The sequence below is a fragment of the Eutrigla gurnardus genome (genome assembly GCF_963514095.1).
Source record: "Eutrigla gurnardus genome assembly, chromosome: 22".
NCBI classification, from domain to species: domain Eukaryota; kingdom Metazoa; phylum Chordata; class Actinopteri; order Perciformes; family Triglidae; genus Eutrigla; species Eutrigla gurnardus.
Genome location: NC_139933.1, coordinates 14,958,403 through 14,977,307, shown reverse-complemented (window position 1 = coordinate 14,977,307; position 18,905 = coordinate 14,958,403). Strand labels below are relative to the sequence as shown.

Sequence of the window (18,905 nt, the reverse complement as noted above, 5' to 3'; positions counted from 1 at the left end):
ACATTTGTTTCAATGACATTTAATAAACACAAGTGCTAACAATGCTATTGAAACAACTGTTATATGTGCAGTTTAACAGTTTGAACCAAATCGGTGCTCACTGGGTGATGAATGTGACCCTTAACTGTAAACAGGGTGTAATAGCACCAATATTTTAAAACAACACAAACAAAACGTAGCAGGAACTTAAGCATAAAGGATACGACTGGTGATGTTCTACATACACAATATATAGTTTTATTTCAAAAAGGTTCACCAACATTACTTGATCGGGAGGATTTGTTGGGGGACTACTTTCACCGGTGGATGAATCCACATTTGTGGCTGCGGGTCGGCGTTTGTGTGATTGAGTGGAGATAGAGTAGTGATGAGGTAACGTTGTCTGCAAAGACAAAGAAGCTTTGCTGCTTCACTTTGTGTGTTTGCCGAGTCAGACGAATATAGAAGAGCACCAGACTTATCCTTTAGCACATTTACACTCATGCTTTACAAAACGCTCCCAGTCGAGTCACGAGTTGAGCGTTTGAGTTTAAGTTACCCAATAAAAACCGAGACGAGACAAAACGATCCAAACATCACACGCGAGGGCGGATCCAGATCCGCGTCCCCGTGGCGTGATATGAGTGAGATGTCGTGTCATGAGGTCGGATCGTGTTCTGCGAGGCGGCTCGGAGACGAGGGCGGGGGCTCAGTTCTTGCTCGTGATGAGGGTTTGGTACAGCGGCTTCACCAGGATGTGCAGGTAGAGGGAGCTGTCGATGAGGTACTCAGACGTCCGGCGGTACATGTCGGCCTCCGCCAGGAAGTCGCCGCTCTCTTCCGTGCTCTGGTGGAAGTTGTAGACATGCCTCACCACCAGCTTGCCCTGCTGCTGGGCCATCACGAGCACCGTCTTCTGGAAGTTCACCCCGGCGAAGTCGGCACTCGACGTGGCCGGCGTGATGATGATGCGCGGGCGCCCTCCCTCCACGCGCGTCGGCTGCATGGCGCCCGCCTCCGTGTACATGGGCCTCATGCTGAGGGGCAGCCAGCGCGGCGAGAACAGGGCGTTCCAGGTCACCCGCTTGCTGGCGTCGTGCCCGCTGGGCCCCAGCTGGGTCTGGAAGCTGGTGCTGCGGTCGTCCCGTGACGGGTTGCTGATGATCCAGGGCGACCCCCACACCGGCGACAGGTAGTTCCTGGGCATGAAGAGGCTGCAGTTCACGTCGAAGTACTTGGCCATGTGCAGCGGCGACGCCGAGTGGAACTGGTAGGACATGTACAGCAGGTCTCGCACCGACTCCTGGTAGCGCGCCAGCACCGCCGAGCGGGTCTGGAGGCGGAAGAGCTCGCGTGGCGGCATCATGGCGTAACGTACGGCCCTCAGCGCGTTCTCCGCCGTCAGGCCGTCCGGCTCGTTCTGGATAATCCAGGCCTCCAGCGCCGCAAAGAGCTCCATCTCGCTCTGCAGAATGAGGTCGGAGCGCTGCAGCAGCGACATCAGCAGACCGCTGCTGACCGCCGCCCACTCACTGCTCTGCAGCACCGACGACAGGTTCCAGGCCATGAACTGGAGACAGCTGTCCCTCAGGGTGGCGTCCTCGGCCTGCAGCGCGTACTCGTACCAGCCCGCCACGTGGCCGGACGGAGAGTCCCGCGCCAGGTTCTGGGTCATGTACTGGGTGAGGCCCTGCCGGAGGCCTGTCACTTGGTACTTGGTGGCCAGCTTGTGTAGAGGCGTGGCTTGGTCCAGACGCAGAGAGATCTCACCACAGTACAGATATCTGCTCAGAGAGGAAGTAGAGGTTTACTGTACAGCTCTTCTATCTACATATCCAGCAGAATGAGAATCATTAGCATCCATGAAGCATGCTAGGTATCGGTCTGTCAGGGAGCTACAGCCAATGAGAGTCGAGGGGAAACATGGCCCGCAACAGGATCAGCTTTTGATCAACCTCATTAGTTTGGAGATAAAAATAGTTATTGATCGCTTGTAGCTCGGTGTTTTACTGCGGCACCACGGGAGCTGCAATCGAGCCGATTTTGTGGCCCGTTTGTTTTGTGTCGGACTCATTGATTGTCGGTGGAGGGCGTGATGGCTCAGTGGAACCGAGGGCCTCAAACCGTGTCCTCACCTGATGAACTTGTCGAAGACGGCGGCGCAGTCGGCGCTCTCTTTCAGGACCAGCGTGCTGCCGTTGCGGCTCAGCAGGATCCCCTCAAACACGGGGCTCTGCAGGGAGAGCACCAGCGCGTGGGCCTGGATCACCTTCACCTCGTCGGCGCTGGGCGTCTCCACCCTGAGCGCCACGTCGCTGCCATTGCCCTGAACCAGCAGGGCCTCCAGACGCTGCACTAGCATCAGGGAGTGGCTGATGGTGTCGCCGCCGCCGCCGCTGCTCCCGTCCTGAGCCGTGTCAACTTTCATACCTGGTAGAGGAAGGTGAACATTTTATTATAATGTGGAGTTAACGAAATGTAAATGTTCTCGCATGTCAGCTGTCTATCGGGGGCAGATAGTAGGGCAGCATCATCCAATCCCACGCCATTGATCGGTCCAGCTGCGGCTGCTGTCTGGGCAATGAGGGATTGTGGGTCACGTTTAATTAAAGCTTTGTCTCAGCTGAGGGGGTATTAGCACACTGCCCCTCCTCCCCCCGCAGACGACGTCACTGAGCCTGGATTCATGTTCCTCTTTCTGATAATATTCATCACTTCCTTTCCTCGTTGATAAAAACAGAACAGGACTCGATTGTGCATCGTGATGTTCCCTTTAAATCCCGGACTCAAACACACGGCTGTTCAGCAGGTTTGAAAAAGAAACGTTTTCGATAAGTTCTGATGCCTCGTGGAAGGAAGATATTTAAAGGTCATGTTTAAATATGTTGAAAATTAAGTGGTAATAGTTCAAGATTTTTGTCACCTTTTGTGAAATAACGTAAAGTTAAAGGTCTCAGCACGAAGCAGCTTATTAGGACCGAAAAATGTTCCTTGAATCTAATTGATGATACAGTTTTGTTGTAACGTCATTTTTAGGAGACCAGCCGTTCTTGAAGTGGAACAAACCAGTGTCAGTGTTCCCATTATAGCATTTATGTAATCCCAGTGTCTCCCAGCCGGTATCAGTAATCATTATTACATTCTGAATTTCTCCATGGAATAAAAAACACAAGGAGATATTGATTCTGGTCCTCCAGCAAGAAACGATTAAGGTTTATGACTTAAGACTAAGCAATTACACATCATTAGACCATAATTATGATTAAAAAGCTAAGAGGCATAACTTGCTGTAGTTAAATGCTGATGTTTTCATTCTTCTGATATTTGCCCAGTTAAATCATAATCTGTAAATCAAATGAAACGTTTAAATTATTTTTCATTCAAATAAAATCAAAAACTATGACATTTAGTTGACCAATTATTAAAAAGGACATGAAAATGAATTAAAGCACCCGCGTTCTCACCTTCGTGTGTCGGCTCATCCAGATGTCCTCAACATTATTAGATTATTACATTATTTTTTATGTTCACGCAAAAAACCCCGGATTAATTCAAATTCATTCTTGATGAATATGACAGAAAAGAGGATCAGAAGAAAAAGTCACAGTTCGGCAAAGACTGAAATGTAGACGTGCCAGTTAGTACCGGGGGTTCTGGTCCACTTGGACCACCGGAGACCACCATCCTCCTTTTCTTCATCATTTCACCCCTGAATGAATTCCTTTAGTAGAAAGAACTTCTACTCCCAACAACATCTGTGCTTCAATAGACCCAAACACTGAAACCAACACATGAAGAGGAATCCATCCTTAATGACTATTATTAGTGTGAACATCAAACGCTCGTTGACATCGTCACCTCTGGCCTACAAACCCAGAAACCCAGGAACCAGACTCTTTTTGTTAACTCGACTTAAATAACCATGTTTGAGCAACTGAACACCGACTCACCTGCGGCGGCCGCCCCCAGGTGCAGGCAGAGCGCCCAAACCAGCATCCCAGCATGCATTTGGTGCACCATCTTTTCTTCGGTCTTTGGTCCGTCCGTCCTCACCGGCGTGCGTCTGGATCTCTGTGCTCTCTGGGTCTGTATCTGAATGTGGGACAGGGGTTCTCCTCCTCACCACATCCGGCCCACACACACACACACACACACACACACACACACACACACACACACACACACACACACACACACACAGAACCTCATCGATCGGTGGGTGGGAACAGGCCTGGGTTGTTTCCATGACTACCACTTTGATTCTGACTTTCATGTCCTTGGGAATTAACGCTTGCTGCATGACATTGATCTGATGAGGAGGCCCCCAGACAGCGGTGGACCAGGACTCGGGCTGGGAGGGGGGGTATTTGAAGCAGGTCTGCAGGTGGGAACGGATCCCTCTTCACCGCAGTTTGATTTGAGTTCTTGCAACCGCTCTGATCACCGAGGCTCGATGACGAACCGGCAGGATGAAGAATTATGTGTGTCAGTGTGTTCAGTATGTGTGCGTGATGAACCCAGTAACACAAGCGATTTATTCACAGCTTCAGGCAACAGCATGCTTCATGGGGGGGTAAGTTACACAATCAATACTCATCTCTTGATGATTGAAAAATCCCCACAACTTTGTTAAAGTAGTAATAATCACTGACCAAAACAGACAGAAACAGAGTATCTGGTTTTTGATGGTGATCTGGTTTTTGATGGTGATCTGGTTTATGATGGTGATCTGGTTTTTGATGGTGATCCGTGTGATCCGTGTGATCCCTGCTGACCTGCGTGAGCGGACCCTATGTGTGTCAGAGTCGATGCTGATGAGTTCTTCTGTCCCGGCGTGACTCTGGTTGTCTGGATGGAAGCCAACAGGTCAGTCACATGAATGTTTGGACCCGCTTTGTCTTTTCTGCAGAGTTAAAACTATTTACTTTAAGTTTAGTTTGGAAACAAAGCGTTTTTTGCTGAAGTTGAACTCAAAGGAAGTGTTACATTTAAGAGATCACGTCTGCACTCGGGTTAGGGCAGTTTATAAAGATTGTCCTTTCATTGAAAACAACTAGTTTGAGATTGATATCCTTTTGTCCTTTTGCTTCACACAACTCAAACTAAAAAAAGTAACTAAGTCACTTTTACAGGAGCCGCTGGGGGAAACGTCAACGTCCAAAAGAAGCGTTTCCTGTTTCTTCACAGAGATACACATGAGCTTGATGCAGCTATAAGCCTTTAATGCTCAAGAAATACAGCATGAATATTCATAGAGCGTTCAGTGAGAACCTCATCTATTTCCAGAAGGTGTTAAAGATAAGAAGTCTTTTGGTGTTCGGGTGAATTTTCCTTTTAATATTTCCCTATTAATATTATACTGTATATTAATAGGAAAATGCAGAGTTTCATAATATGCATGTGCGTGTTTTACTAATCAAGTGTTTGCATCAACGACAGGGGAGAGAGAGAGAGAGAGAGAGAGAGAGAGAGAGAGAGAGAGAGAGAGTGAGAGAGAGAGAGAGAGAGAGAGAGAGAGAGAGAGAGAGAGAGAGAGGCTGCAGTCAAAACCAGCCTGTGAGATACTGGTAGGTGTATTCACACAACATGTCCACTAGAGGGCAGACTGGCTGCATCTCACTAGCAGTCAGTCATATACGAGAAGCTTGAAAAACACCAAGAAAAGATGTGGAGAGTAACAGCATCAGTGGTACCGCTGGTAATCGGAGTACTCAGGGGTGTAACCCCCAAACTGGGACAGGGTCTCCAGCAGAGTCCAGGATCAACATCCCAGATCTCTGTCCTATAGGAACAGCTACTGAAGAACCCCCATGCAGTGATTGCATCAGAATTAGAAAATAAAACTTTCAACTCAAAATCCAATATTTCTTTTTCCTCCTGGAAAACAAAACAGGATGTATGCTGACATCAGCTAGTACCAACCAATAATGAGTTTACAGTTAATTACCAATACCTCCTCCGTTTTGGCGGGAACACTCGTTGGCTGTGTGAGTTTAAACAAAGCGGGGGAGGAGAACGTGATGGCGATTTAACAGAATCTGATTTGAGATTGAGTTCTACTGTAGCTTTTTGTACAGTTCAGAGGTACTCACAGAACAGACCGTGGTCGTGTCTGGACCGTAACCATAGCAACGTAAACAAACGTGATAGACGATGGTGTGAGCGGACTCGCCGTACGAATCAATCGTGCCGAGATTTGAGAGCCAGAGAGAGTCACTGCTTTGGTATGATTTGAACAAATAACACGGAAATCTGATATCAGTCGACAACCAGAAGATATATGTCATGGCGGGATGTTGGAACCCGCGAGAGAGTGAGTTTATCATCAGACCAAGCAGCTCATTCGGTGCAATGAAAAGCTTGAAAAGTCAACATACAACAAAAACACAACTTAGAGGAAGAAAATCTATGCTTCAACATTTATTCACACGCTGAAGATCAAAATCCCTCAATTCTTTCACTCAACTGGACTTTTCGTGTTTTAAAATCAATCAGGATTGAAGCATGGCAAGTCATTGCACACACAAAGCACTTTTCTTTTAAATCTTCTTCTAGAATAAAATATGTAGCTTAATGTTTATTATAGAAGCAGGATTAAAAATAGAGATCCGTGAAGGTTGATTCGTCTGGGATAAAATGGCAGCGTCCGTCTGGGGAGCTGCTCGTGTTACGGGAGTCCGGTTCCTGCACTCAGGGCCGGTTTGGAGAGCCGAGGTTGTGGCCGGCGTCCAGGCGGAGGTGACCTGCCTCAGCATCACTTTATCTCCCTGCAGCGGCTCCATTAGCTCTTCCTTTACTCTGTCACTCCTGTTCCTCTTCCTCCTGGCAGGACTCCAGCTGCACAGGAACGAATGTATGCAGATAGAAATTGACTGTAAAGCCGAGTAAGCGATAGACTCCTCAGGTGTGAAATTGGCTCCATGAGTTATACGTTGTCTGAAGAGATGATCATTATATATTTGAATACGACCTCCTGTGTCAATATTATATATATAATCAGGAAGTAGGAAGCAGCTACGTGCTTTTACTCGAGTATTCTAAATATTTGAGGTGATTTATGTTTTAGTTGCAAGAAAGGTGCAGGTGAAGGTCTGCAAGTCAGTTAAGTACAGGATCCATCCATCCATCCATCCATTGTCTACCGCTTTATCCTGTATTCAGGGTCATGGGGGGACTGAAGCCGATCCCAGCTGTCATTGGGCGAAGGCAGGGTACACCCTGGACAGGTCAGTACAGGATATGAAAATAAATAAATGTTTATTTTTATCTAATTTGAGATTATTTGATGTTTTTCCACTAAAAATGTGTTTCTTTACAAGACATGAAGTGATTCCAGGATGTTTTAGTGCCATGGTTGGTTGTAATGCTGTGATTGTAATGCTGTGGTTGTAATGCTGTGATTGTAATGCTGTGATTGTAACGTTGTGATTGTAACACTGTGATTGTAATGCTGTGGTTGTAATGCTGTGATTGTAACGCTGTGGTTGTAATGCTGTGATTGTAATGCTGTAATTGTAATGCTGTGGTTGTAACGCTGTGATTGTAATGCTGTGATTGTAATGCTGTGATTGTAACGCTGTGATTGTAACGCTGTGATTGTAACGCTGTGATTGTAATGCTGTAATTGTAAAGCTGTAATTGTAACGCTGTGGTTGTAATGCTGTGATTGTAATGCTGTAATTGTAACGCTGTGATTGTAACGCTGTGATTGTAATGCTGTGATTGTCATGCTGTGATTGTAACGCTGTGATTGTAATGCTGTGATTGTAACACTGTGGTTGTAATGCTGTGATTGTAATGCTGTGATTGTAACACTGTGGTTGTAACGCTGTGAATGTAATGCTGTGATTGTAACACTGTGATTGTAACGCTGTGATTGTAATGCTGAGATTGTAACGCTGTGATTGTAACGCTGTGATTGTAACGCTGTGGTTGTAATGCTGTAATTGTAACGCTGTGGTTGTAATGCTGTAATTGTAACGCTGTGATTGTAACGCTGTGATTGTAACGCTGTGATTGTAATGCTGTGATTGTAATGCTGTGGTTGTAATGCTGTGATTGTAATGCTGTGATTGTAACGTTGTGATTGTAACACTGTGATTGTAATGCTGTGGTTGTAATGCTGTGATTGTAACGCTGTGGTTGTAATGCTGTGATTGTAATGCTGTAATTGTAATGCTGTGGTTGTAACGCTGTGATTGTAATGCTGTGATTGTAATGCTGTGATTGTAACGCTGTGATTGTAACGCTGTGATTGTAACGCTGTGATTGTAATGCTGTAATTGTAAAGCTGTAATTGTAACGCTGTGGTTGTAATGCTGTGATTGTAATGCTGTAATTGTAACGCTGTGATTGTAACGCTGTGATTGTAATGCTGTGATTGTCATGCTGTGATTGTAACGCTGTGATTGTAATGCTGTGATTGTAACACTGTGGTTGTAATGCTGTGATTGTAATGCTGTGATTGTAACACTGTGGTTGTAACGCTGTGAATGTAATGCTGTGATTGTAACACTGTGATTGTAACGCTGTGATTGTAATGCTGAGATTGTAACGCTGTGATTGTAACGCTGTGATTGTAACGCTGTGGTTGTAATGCTGTAATTGTAACGCTGTGGTTGTAATGCTGTAATTGTAACGCTGTGATTGTAACGCTGTGATTGTAACGCTGTGATTGTAATGCTGTGATTGTAACGCTGTGATTATAATGCTGTGATTGTAACGCTGTGATTATAACGCTGTGATTGTAACGCTGTGATTATAATGCTGTGATTGTAACGCTACGAGGCAGAGCGGTGAGACGGCTGAGTCTGAATAAAGGACGTTGACGTTCTTTCCTTTCACAACGTGGCTTCGTCCCACAGTCGACTCTGATCTCAGAATCAGCCTCGCAACATTGGGGCCACCTTAAAACAACAGTTAGCTTTTTGTTAAAACTATTTTCAACCATTAAATCACTATTTCTATTAATATCAATATTAGCTTTGGCGTTGATGCATTTCATCACCGAGCAGTCACATGATGTACTTTAAAACCTTAACCTAAAAACAGGTTTGAGTGAGCAGTTGTTCTTTTAAGGAACGGCTGATGTTACTCTGAAGGAATAAATGATAAAGTTACAACTGACTGAACGCTGGTGGACCTGCTGCTTGGTGACACACTTTGGGTTCTCTGAGGTGACTCACTTCCACGAAAGGAAGGTTTGATTTATGCTGACCGTGCTGATGAATATGCAGTGTGATCCCCCCCGCTGCATCGTCTGCCTCTAATCTAACGAGTCTGATCGATAGCGAGCCACGTCTCGATGGTTTGTCTGCTGAGGTTTGTTGTTTGAACCCTGGTGCGGCGGAAATCTAGAGGCTGAAACGCCGCACGTCTAATAAACACATCAGATGATATGGAGCTGTGGGTTGCAGGGAGCCAAACGAGCTCACGGGGGCCTCGAACCGTTTCAGGGCTCGTGTATGAATCACTTCTTCGAATCTGCTCCCATAATGGGCTGTTTGCTTTGGAGCTTTGCTATCGTCAAAAAATCTGCATTCGTGCAGCTCGATCTCTCGGAGGGATTTTGCTAAATTAAGGACACATTCGTCTTGAACGCAGCAACTCGGCTCCCACCGGCTCTCGCTTATAACACGTAATTGTGTTTGTTTCAACTGCTGTTAAGAATACATTCATGAGATTAGGGAGTTGGTGCTGCTGGGTGCCCTTATTATTATTATTATGATTATTATTATTTGGTCGCTGCCTGTTCTTAGTGTGTGTGTGTGTGTGTGTGTGTGTTTGTACTAATTACGTTGTGGGGACAGTTTATACACTCACATTTGGGGACTCTCCTGTTTGGAGGCAAAAATGTGGTCTTTTGTTAAGGTTAGGCTAAGTCTTAATGTTATCAATGAAGGTCAGTGGCTCCTAAGACACAGAAACGAGATGTTGTGTGTGTTTCTACAATTTTTTGGTAGAAATTGAATGCCTCAACAATTGTTATCATCAGTAACTTTGTGGATCCTTTAACTTCCGGCTACTTTTAGGTAACACATTGTTTCATTACGTGACCTGATCTCTTAGGAAGGCGTATAAATAGCACAACGTTTCAAGGACATTTAGGTTTTAGGCACGAAAACCATTTGGCTAGGTTTTGGGGAAACTTTATGGTTGGGCTTAAAATAAGTACTTAAAGAAACTAAAAGATATGTAAAAAATAATCAATGTAGTATGCATATATAAAACATAATTGGCGTAAGTTCAAAGCAACTCATTAACACTGGAGGACAGGAACACTGGTGTCCTGATTGAAAGTCATGTGTTTGTTTGACCCATCCATAAGTCGTCATTTTCCCCTTTTTACACGACACCCTTCGCTGTGAGTGTAAAATATTAACGCATACACGTTTGCAGAGTCAGTACAGACTAGATGGCACAAAACAAAAAGCAAGAATGCTAAATTGTCGTTTCATTCATGCTTGATTTAGTTGGATTATCTCTTATTATTAGTGAAGTACATGTATTTCTTGCATTTTGACTGCTTCGTTTCTATTTCTTTGATCTATTTTCCACTTTTTATTCGATCCAAGCAGCGTTCCATCACCGTTTCCTGTCTTCCTCTCCTCGTTCTCTCTCCCTCGTCTCTCTCTATTTCTTTTGACCTCCTTCCTCCCTCATTCGCCTCCTTTCCATCCACAGATCAATCCCTCCCCCTCTCCCTCCTCTCCTCCCCCCACATTGTCACTCCCCTCTGCCTCATCTCTCCCCTTGTCCTCTGTTCACTCGTCGCAGTGATGAACCGGCTGCCTGGACTCCACTTCCACTTCTCCTCCTCCTCCTCCTCCTCCTCCTCTTCCTCTTCCTCCCCGTCGCCGTCCTCCTTCGCGGGTGTCCAGCAGCGATGTCCGGGTCTCTGTAGGAGCACCTGGGAGAACGGCAGTAGACCAGGTGGAGAGTCCTGTGAGAACTGGATGTGAAGGTAAGCAGACGGACCATACAAGGGCAAGCCAGAGAAAACAAGCGTGTGTTTGTGAGCGTCCGAGCCGCTGTGTGTCTCTGAAAGGATGAAATGTTTCTGGTTCTCGTGCAATCAGGGCTGTCACACATCACTGACTTCAGATGAGGCAGTTTTATTATAAAAAGGTTATTCAGGGAAGCAGGCAGCGAGTCTGGACTGTCTCACTTCCAGTTGTTTTGTAATCCACGTCGTCTTGCTCCCATCTTTTATACTAACAACGTTTAGTTGAAGTGCTTTCTTGTTTCATTTCACCCCCTCGATCCTCAGAGAAAGACACATTTATCACCATATTAGCCTGTGACATCTGGATTCTGTCTTCCTAACCACCGCTGGGATGAATGAACTTTGTAGAGCATCACAATCTGCATGACAAGGACATTTCCTTGAGATTACAGAGCTCACCGTGGAAGATGAGCCTCATTTTCGACCTTCCAAGATGGGCAACCTGATTTGAACCTCATTTGTTGTCGTACAGTTGTGCCGGAGAGATCCTTCATCCCCCGGCACTGTTGTTTCAGGTGCTCGGTCTCCTGATGAATTATTAAGAGGACTCGGTGGAGCGTGAGTTCAGTTGAGCTTCCTGGGTGCTGAACCCCCCGCAGAGCCGCGTCCTACAGCCTCCAGCTGCATCCCGAGCCTGGGAAGAGTCTTAATCACAAACAGGCCTCTGATCCTCGCGGACTAGTCCGCTGGGCCACCCCGGGTACAAGCCGAAGACGATACTGGCTGCCGACACGTGACCGGAGCTGGAAGATCAACGTATTCCCTCGTGCACGGAGACGACTCCAGGCCTGAGAGCGGATCTAATCAAACACCTCTGAAGTGACTTCCCAGAGAGGAACGTGTGATGAAGAGTAAGGAGAGGAGACAAGAGAACTCTCCGAGCTTCAGGATTGGAAAGGATGTCTGTGTGTCTGCAGTGAAGTCGGGTCAGTGCTGTTACTTCTTCTCCTTCAGAACGACCGTCTCTGCTGCTGAGGAGACGAGGGAACGGATCAGGTGACTGGCACTTCTTCGTCATCTTACCGTTTTCAGAGGAAATGCGTGGTTTCGCTCCGGATTCCTGATTTCCTGTTTTATTCTTGTGGCGTTGCATATTTATTTTGCAGTGGTGCTTGTAGCAGCTAACAGGTTCTTGAAAATTAAACAAACAGGGAATAATTCAGATATTCATTAATTGTGGAAGCCATTTTCAAGAAAACAAATTCACTAAAACCAGCTCCTTAAATGTGAAACAAAATGACAAAACAAGCAATTTAAAAAATAAAGCCTTCGAGCACTTTAGGAAACTGTTATATTTTCTTTATTTACTATTTCTGATACTTTATTGACCAAACAACTGATTAATTAATGGATAATACTTGTTTACTTTTTCAAGGTGTCTATTAAGACATTTTACATTTTTAACAGCACAGCACTTTAGTTTATTTATACAACTCCAGTACACAATAATGATCCACTACTTTGAAATAGTGACAAATAGTCTGCTGGAACTTACTGATGATTATTATTTTGTACAGTTCTTATTATATAAACTGAATTATTGGCCATGTATATTGTTTATACCCTGAAACAAAAAAATATACACACTAGTGTTCATACCTCAGTTTTATATTCACCTTATTTTAATTATTTAAAACATATTTTTTTATGTCTTTTACACATCTTTTATTTCCTTATCAAAAATATTCCACAATATCTTTGATTTAACATCTTCTGGATACAGCCTGCAAGCATCTTGTTTATACTTTTTACATTAATGGTGCCATCTTCAAGTCCACTAAATCTTTAAATTAGGTAGCATGTGAGTTTATAAATTATATGTTGCTTGGTTATTTCTTGCAGCTTTCTTCTGCAGCAGAAAAGTGGATAAGTGATTGTCTTTGTATGTTTTTCTTCTGCACACAGTGGACCTATTAGAATAAAGGATGAGGATGAACTTGTGCATGAAGACGGAGGTGAAACACCGTCGGGATGCATGTACACTTCCTATTAATACTGAATAGGACATCCTATCTCAGCACGTGGGCTCTCGTTACATAACAAAGAGTGAAATGTGAGAAGCTTTCATGGATAAACAAAGCAAATGTTCACATGTCTTTCAAAGTCTGAAAGAAAAATGACATTTTTATGTCCCTGAGTGCTAAAAGGCCGGGAGAATGCAGTTTAGTGTAATAAAGACTTCTTCACACACTCAGACTGGAGAAGTGAAAAACACATCAGCTCAACGGATTCATTCACAAACGTACCAAAGTATTTGTGAGACTTCAACACCTCATACAGATGCTAACCTCACAGGTTTTGTTTGCAAATATAGTTTTTCTAGTTGAACTTTGCTCTAGGTTTTGAAAACAGTCGACAAAGTGATTCCTTGTTGTTTTTATCTGTTTGTTTAAAGGTCAAGAATAAACTCACCTCTAATCCAACACACATCAATGAAGTGTTCAGAAAAACTATGATTGATGGATAAACTCCCTCTGATGAAGATCAGCAGGAGTTACATTATTATTTTGTCAACCACTATTTCTACTATTTCTAAATATTATTATTATTCTATTTAATATTTTTTATTTTAGACATCATGTCAGATAAAACTTAATAAATCTAACATTCAGATTGGTTGAAGCTTCATTAAAGCTACAACGAGAAACTTTCACTTTGTGTTGCTTCTGGCGGTCCCTGTGGACAAAAGCCGTAGTGTTTCCGATGACCAGGTTCCCTTGAAAAAAACTCTAATTTTACTGCAGCAGGGTCTGACATTCTGGCCCCGCTCAGTCCTGGTTCTGGTTCTCCCGTGCCTCCCTTCCCTCCAGCATTACGGTCTGGGCTTCGGTGTTAAAAGAGTTAAAAGTTGCTTTTTCGTGGTTCAAGACTGATGAGGCCAAAGACCAGACATTCAGATGACGTCAATCGAGCCAATTTTAGACGGATCAGATGCGGCCGTCTCCTGTGACACGTCGCCTGTCTGCCAACTCTTAACGACCCACAATGCATCATCCTCGTTTTCTCAGACACCGTTTTCAGGCAGCTGTGATTTCAGCTTTGCTCAAATAAAGGCATGAGGCAGTGTCTGTCACATTGACCTCTTCTACCTCACATACTGAATTACACCATTGACCTGGATGATTGCTTTTCGATTGTTGCAGTTCTGCTGCTTTATTGCGCGAAGATGAATTAAAGCGGCCAAGCACTAAGATATTCAATTTTATGATCACATTCTCGCTACAAGCCATAAAATTCTCCGGTCATATAATGCACATGCAGGGGTTTTGGCACATAAACAGCCTCTACAATGGCAGTGATTAAATATGAGCAACTGTTAGAAAAAGTGATTAACCCGCTTACCCACACCATTCGGCCAGTTTGACCAATTGGGTGATCGTGGCTCCGTCATAATGTTGACGTTGGTTAAGCATCCACGAATGGTTGTTCACTGAAAGCTCCAGAGATAACACAGTCCAAATACGGCTTCATGGATGAGTAAAGTAAATTAAGAAAAGAGGAGATACAGACAGAACAACAGGATGGATGGCTCCCAGGTGAAAAGGTTAGACCGGTAGACGGGACGATAATGACTCAGGGGAGAGTGGAGGGTGACAGGGTCATCGCTCTCAGCCCATCTGTTGTTGTGGACCTGCAGTTTAATTGACTGATGCTAAGCTGGCTGTTGGTTTCCGCAGTTTACTTCTGGAAAAACAGCAAACGGCTCGGCTCTGTAAAACAAACACAACTTACCTCACTCCCTAACCGAAAACGTAAGCTGTAGCAACATAAAGCGGCTCATCGTCTGCAAAGGTTTTGATTCTTGATATAGTCGCATTAGACGGGATAATGAAGTATCTTTACATATTCAGTCATTCAAGGTCAAATAAAAGGGGAGATTTGTGCAAACTAAAGACATGAATCTTTAAAAACAGATCAGAAATATATAGTTTTAAAAAGGCTCAGTAATTCCTTAAAACAGATGGTGCTTGTAGTTTTTAAAAGCGGGGGATCACATTCGGAGCTCTAGTGAGTATTTGTGGTGTGTGTGTGGTTGAGTCAGTGTGTGTTCATGGTGATGAAGGAACATGATGTGAGGCTCATTGATGTGTTTTAATGGAGCTCTAAGAGGGAGAAGGGATATCACACACAATACTTGTTTGTTTTTAGTCTTTTCGTGGGATTAAATGACAACGAATCTATAACATCAGTTTGTCCAGTTGCTTTCTATCTAACTCTGGAGGTTTAAAAGCATTTCTCTCTCTCTCTACTTTCTATCCCAGGGGAAGCACCAAGGTCATGATCAGCTGGTCCAATGTGACAGCGTCCGGCCACCAGGAGCTGGGCCTGAAACCTGAGGAGCTGCAGAGGTCCAAATGTGTCCTGGGCTTCATCCCCGTCATCTACTACAGTATCCTGCTCTGTGTGGGAGTACCGGGTACGCTGGCTCGACGCCTCCTAGTGAAAACTGTGTGCAGGGTCGGTTCACCCGGATCTCTCGTAATCAGGGTTTTACCCTATAACAGATAGTTTTGGTTTAAAACACCAAGGTTTAGAGATTCCCAAGACGAGGACTTGTCTTGTACAACAATTTTGTGAAAAACAAGAGAACATTTCCTAAAAATACATTATTTTGTAATTGAGGTAAAATTACATTTTAAGGTCAGAATATTAACTGATGCACGGCGTGATTAAATGAAGTTGCTTTTGTTCTGAATCACAGTCACAGTTTGCATTGAGATTCATTTATAACAGAAGAGGGAGCTGCAGAGGACAGAGGGAATCAATAGCCGAGTGATTTAAAGGTGCAATTACACTGAGCTGATGGCTCCTTTCACAGGTTACAATCATCTGATCGTCAGCTTGTTTGAGTCTGTGACTATTAATCCATCCGTCGAGCCCTCCAGCCAACTGTCTTTGTAATCGGAATCAAAATGTATCAATAATTCAAGAAAGTTGAAGTAAGTGTCTCTTTGATGGATAATCTCCGTATTCTTTTCATTACCACCAGTCGATGGCGGTGATTTGGGTATCGATCCAGCGGGGATTTAGAGTGTCACCAGAGGACGTGTCATGTAGTCGTACCCAAAGGAAGGACAAATAAGAAAGGCCAGCGGGCCGGAGTTAACAGCTGTATGCAGGAAGGGCTCTAAAAAGACAGATGTGACACGGAAAATATGAAAAAAAAAAAAAAAAGGATTGCAGAAACTGTGAAGAAGAGACAAACTGCAAGGAGACGAATCAAATCAATGCTTTGTGAATGACACTCCTCTTAGTGCATTTTCTCCACAAATGCAAACGCTATAAAATGAGTTTGTGACCCCGGCCGCCATGTTAAAAACAGTCAATTAGCCAAAACCAAGCTCCGCCCACCAGCCAGAGCAAACCTTTAACAGTCACTAAAATATGTTTCTGAGAATGTGTGAGGTGAGAAGTAACAGTAACAGAAGAGAATAGATTATATGATCTAACTTCTCCTCTCGTGTGTCTATCAGTGAACATCCTCACGGCCGTGGCGTTGGCCAGACTGGCGTCCCGCACCAAGAAGGCGCTCTACTACTACCTCTTGGCGGTGACGGGCTCAGACATTCTCTCCCAGCTCTTCATCGTCTTCGTCGGTTTCCTGCTGGAGACGGCGGTCTTTCACCGGGATGTCCCGGCCCTCCTGCTGCACTCCGTCAGCGCCGCCGAGTTCGCCGCCAACCACGCCTCCATCTGGGCCACCGTGCCCCTCACCGTGGACCGCTACGTGGCGCTGTGCCACCCCCTCCTCCACCGCCAGATCAGCTACCCGGCCCGCGCCAGGCGGATCATCGCGGCGGTCCTGGCCTTGTCGCTGGTGTCGGGCGTGCCCTTCTTCTGGTGGTCGGACATGTGGAGGAACAGCCACCCTCCCACGGCGCTGGACGCCGTCCTCATATGGACGCACGTCACCATCATCTACTTCCTGCCCTGCAGCATCTTCTTCGTGCTGAACTCGTTGATCATCCACACCCTGAGGGTGAGGCAGAGGCAGCAGCGGTGCGAGGAGGAGCGCGGGCCCAAGTCCGCGCCCCCCCGGCGCCTCGGGAAAACCACCGCCATGCTGCTGGCCATCACCTCCGTGTTCTCCGTGCTGTGGGCCCCCAGGACCGTGGTGGTCATCTACCACCTGTACGTGTCCTCGGTGCACCGGGACTGGCGGGTCCACCTGGCGTACGACCTGTCCAACATGCTAGCCATGCTCAACACGGCCGTCAACTTCTTCCTGTACTGCTTCGTCAGTAAGCCCTTCCGCAGCGCCGTGCGGGACGTCGTGCTGCTGCGCGGCGGCCCGCTGTACCCGCGGCGGGCCCTGCCTCACCCTCATGCTCCCACCAACGCCTCCATCTCGTCTCTGTACAGTGGGAACAACAAGCGCTTGGTGCGGGACTCCGCCCCCTTGTCACCTCACAGGGCCAGGAAGCCCTCGTGACCCTGCGCCCCCTTCCTCTTAATCCAAAAACACCCATCATCCCACGGTCCCTGAGCACTTCTGACCCCAGAGACCGACGCCACATTCCAGCCGGGACCGTGGACAGCTGCCAGTCAACCCCGCCGCTCCCTCAACGGGCCTCCAGTGAACTCACAAGAAGAAAGTATGTGTTTTTTCGTATGATAATAAGTCACCGGCCGCTGTTTGTCCACGTAAATCAGATAACAATGACTTTTCAATGAATTTAACAAATTGAAAGTAGGTATTTGTTCCTTTTCCATACAAGGCAGCAACGTGACAAAAACATGGTTCACAGAAAGGAAAGAAAAGAATAACAGTTTGTTTTCCTTGTGCTTAATCGAAGTTAGATGCATGATTAGAGAAAAATGGAAGGAAGGAACCTGCTAATTTGCATGTGTAATCCATCCATCAGCCCAGGCCCACTTTTATCATGTCCAGTGGCTTTAATTCTATTCTAATGACGCTGATATCCACTCTGGAGGCAGCACTCACGGAGAAATAAGAGTTTGCTATTTTCTGCTGTTGTGCAAGGACGGTCGAATGCCCCCCAAAAAAGACGATCCGCCCTGCTGAGCATTCACTCGCCGATTGAGCAAAGAAATTGCGCTCCGTCTCGGCGGGCACGAAGACAAGCCCAGCTGCTCAGGCGTCTTGTTTATTTTTCATGAAATGCAACTGGATGGAGCCCTAAATGAACGCTTGCTGTTGAAGCGGCAGGAGTGAAGACCCCGCTCTTCAAACAGCCGACGGGGCCTCGGCTCTGGCTAAACAAACCCCAGATTAGCCTGGTGGTCGACACACACACACACACACACACACACACACACACACACACACACACACACACACACACACAGATGTCGGCCAGTACATTTCCATTTGCTACAACAGGAGTTTTTTTCATGTGATATCATTGCAACACGTTTAGCTCCACCACTTGTTGTATCGGTGTTACAGATCTGCACTTAAACAGCTCATTTGCATGACTTCATGTTTCGGATGGGCCATCTGTTGTTGATGAGGTTTATGCTTAATTAATGCCCTCGGGGGGGAAAGTGAGCTGTCACTTTGACTTTTCTGTGTTAGCTAACTGGGTTAGCGCTGCGTGGCGTCACGTTATTTTTCTGTCGGCTGATAAAAAGCTGCGACGTTAACTCTTTTAAAGTGACTCGGTGCAGACGTTACTGTCTGACAAGCTTTCCTGTGATATCAAATCCAAATACTGTGGAGTCCAGTTATCGTCAATGATTGGATTTGTCCGTTTTTATCTGTATCTGGTGTTGTGGTGACGTCATCCAAGTCGGGCGAAAACATCATTTCTAGAGTCTAGATCTTCCGCAGAGTGGGCAGGACAGACAGACGGGATGTTGAATTCTAAAAGGAGAGTGAACATTTAGAAGCTTTAGATTCATCAGGTGGACGTGAACTCAGTGTCAAATGTTTGCTAACAAGCTACAAGTGAATGAA

General features: G+C 45.6%; 2 protein-coding genes across 2 annotated transcripts; one reads left to right on the top strand and one right to left on the bottom strand.

The window, feature by feature from the left end:
- Positions 1–414: 414 nt before the first annotated feature.
- btbd17a (BTB (POZ) domain containing 17a) lies at positions 415–4,061 on the bottom strand. Its single transcript, XM_084039980.1, has 3 exons — positions 3,930–4,061; positions 2,115–2,409; positions 415–1,763 (listed from the first exon to the last, which is right to left on the bottom strand). The coding sequence occupies exons 1-3, from the start codon at positions 3,997–3,999 to the stop codon at positions 689–691; spliced, it is 1,440 nt and encodes a 479-aa protein (XP_083896106.1). The 5' UTR covers positions 4,000–4,061; the 3' UTR covers positions 415–688.
- A 6,750-nt stretch (positions 4,062–10,811) lies between these two features.
- Positions 10,812–17,632, top strand: gpr142 (G protein-coupled receptor 142). The gene is made up of 3 exons (XM_084039920.1): positions 10,812–10,942; positions 15,247–15,401; positions 16,459–17,632. The coding sequence occupies exons 2-3, from the start codon at positions 15,263–15,265 to the stop codon at positions 17,415–17,417; spliced, it is 1,098 nt and encodes a 365-aa protein (XP_083896046.1). The 5' UTR covers positions 10,812–10,942; positions 15,247–15,262; the 3' UTR covers positions 17,418–17,632.
- Positions 17,633–18,905: the final 1,273 nt, after the last annotated feature.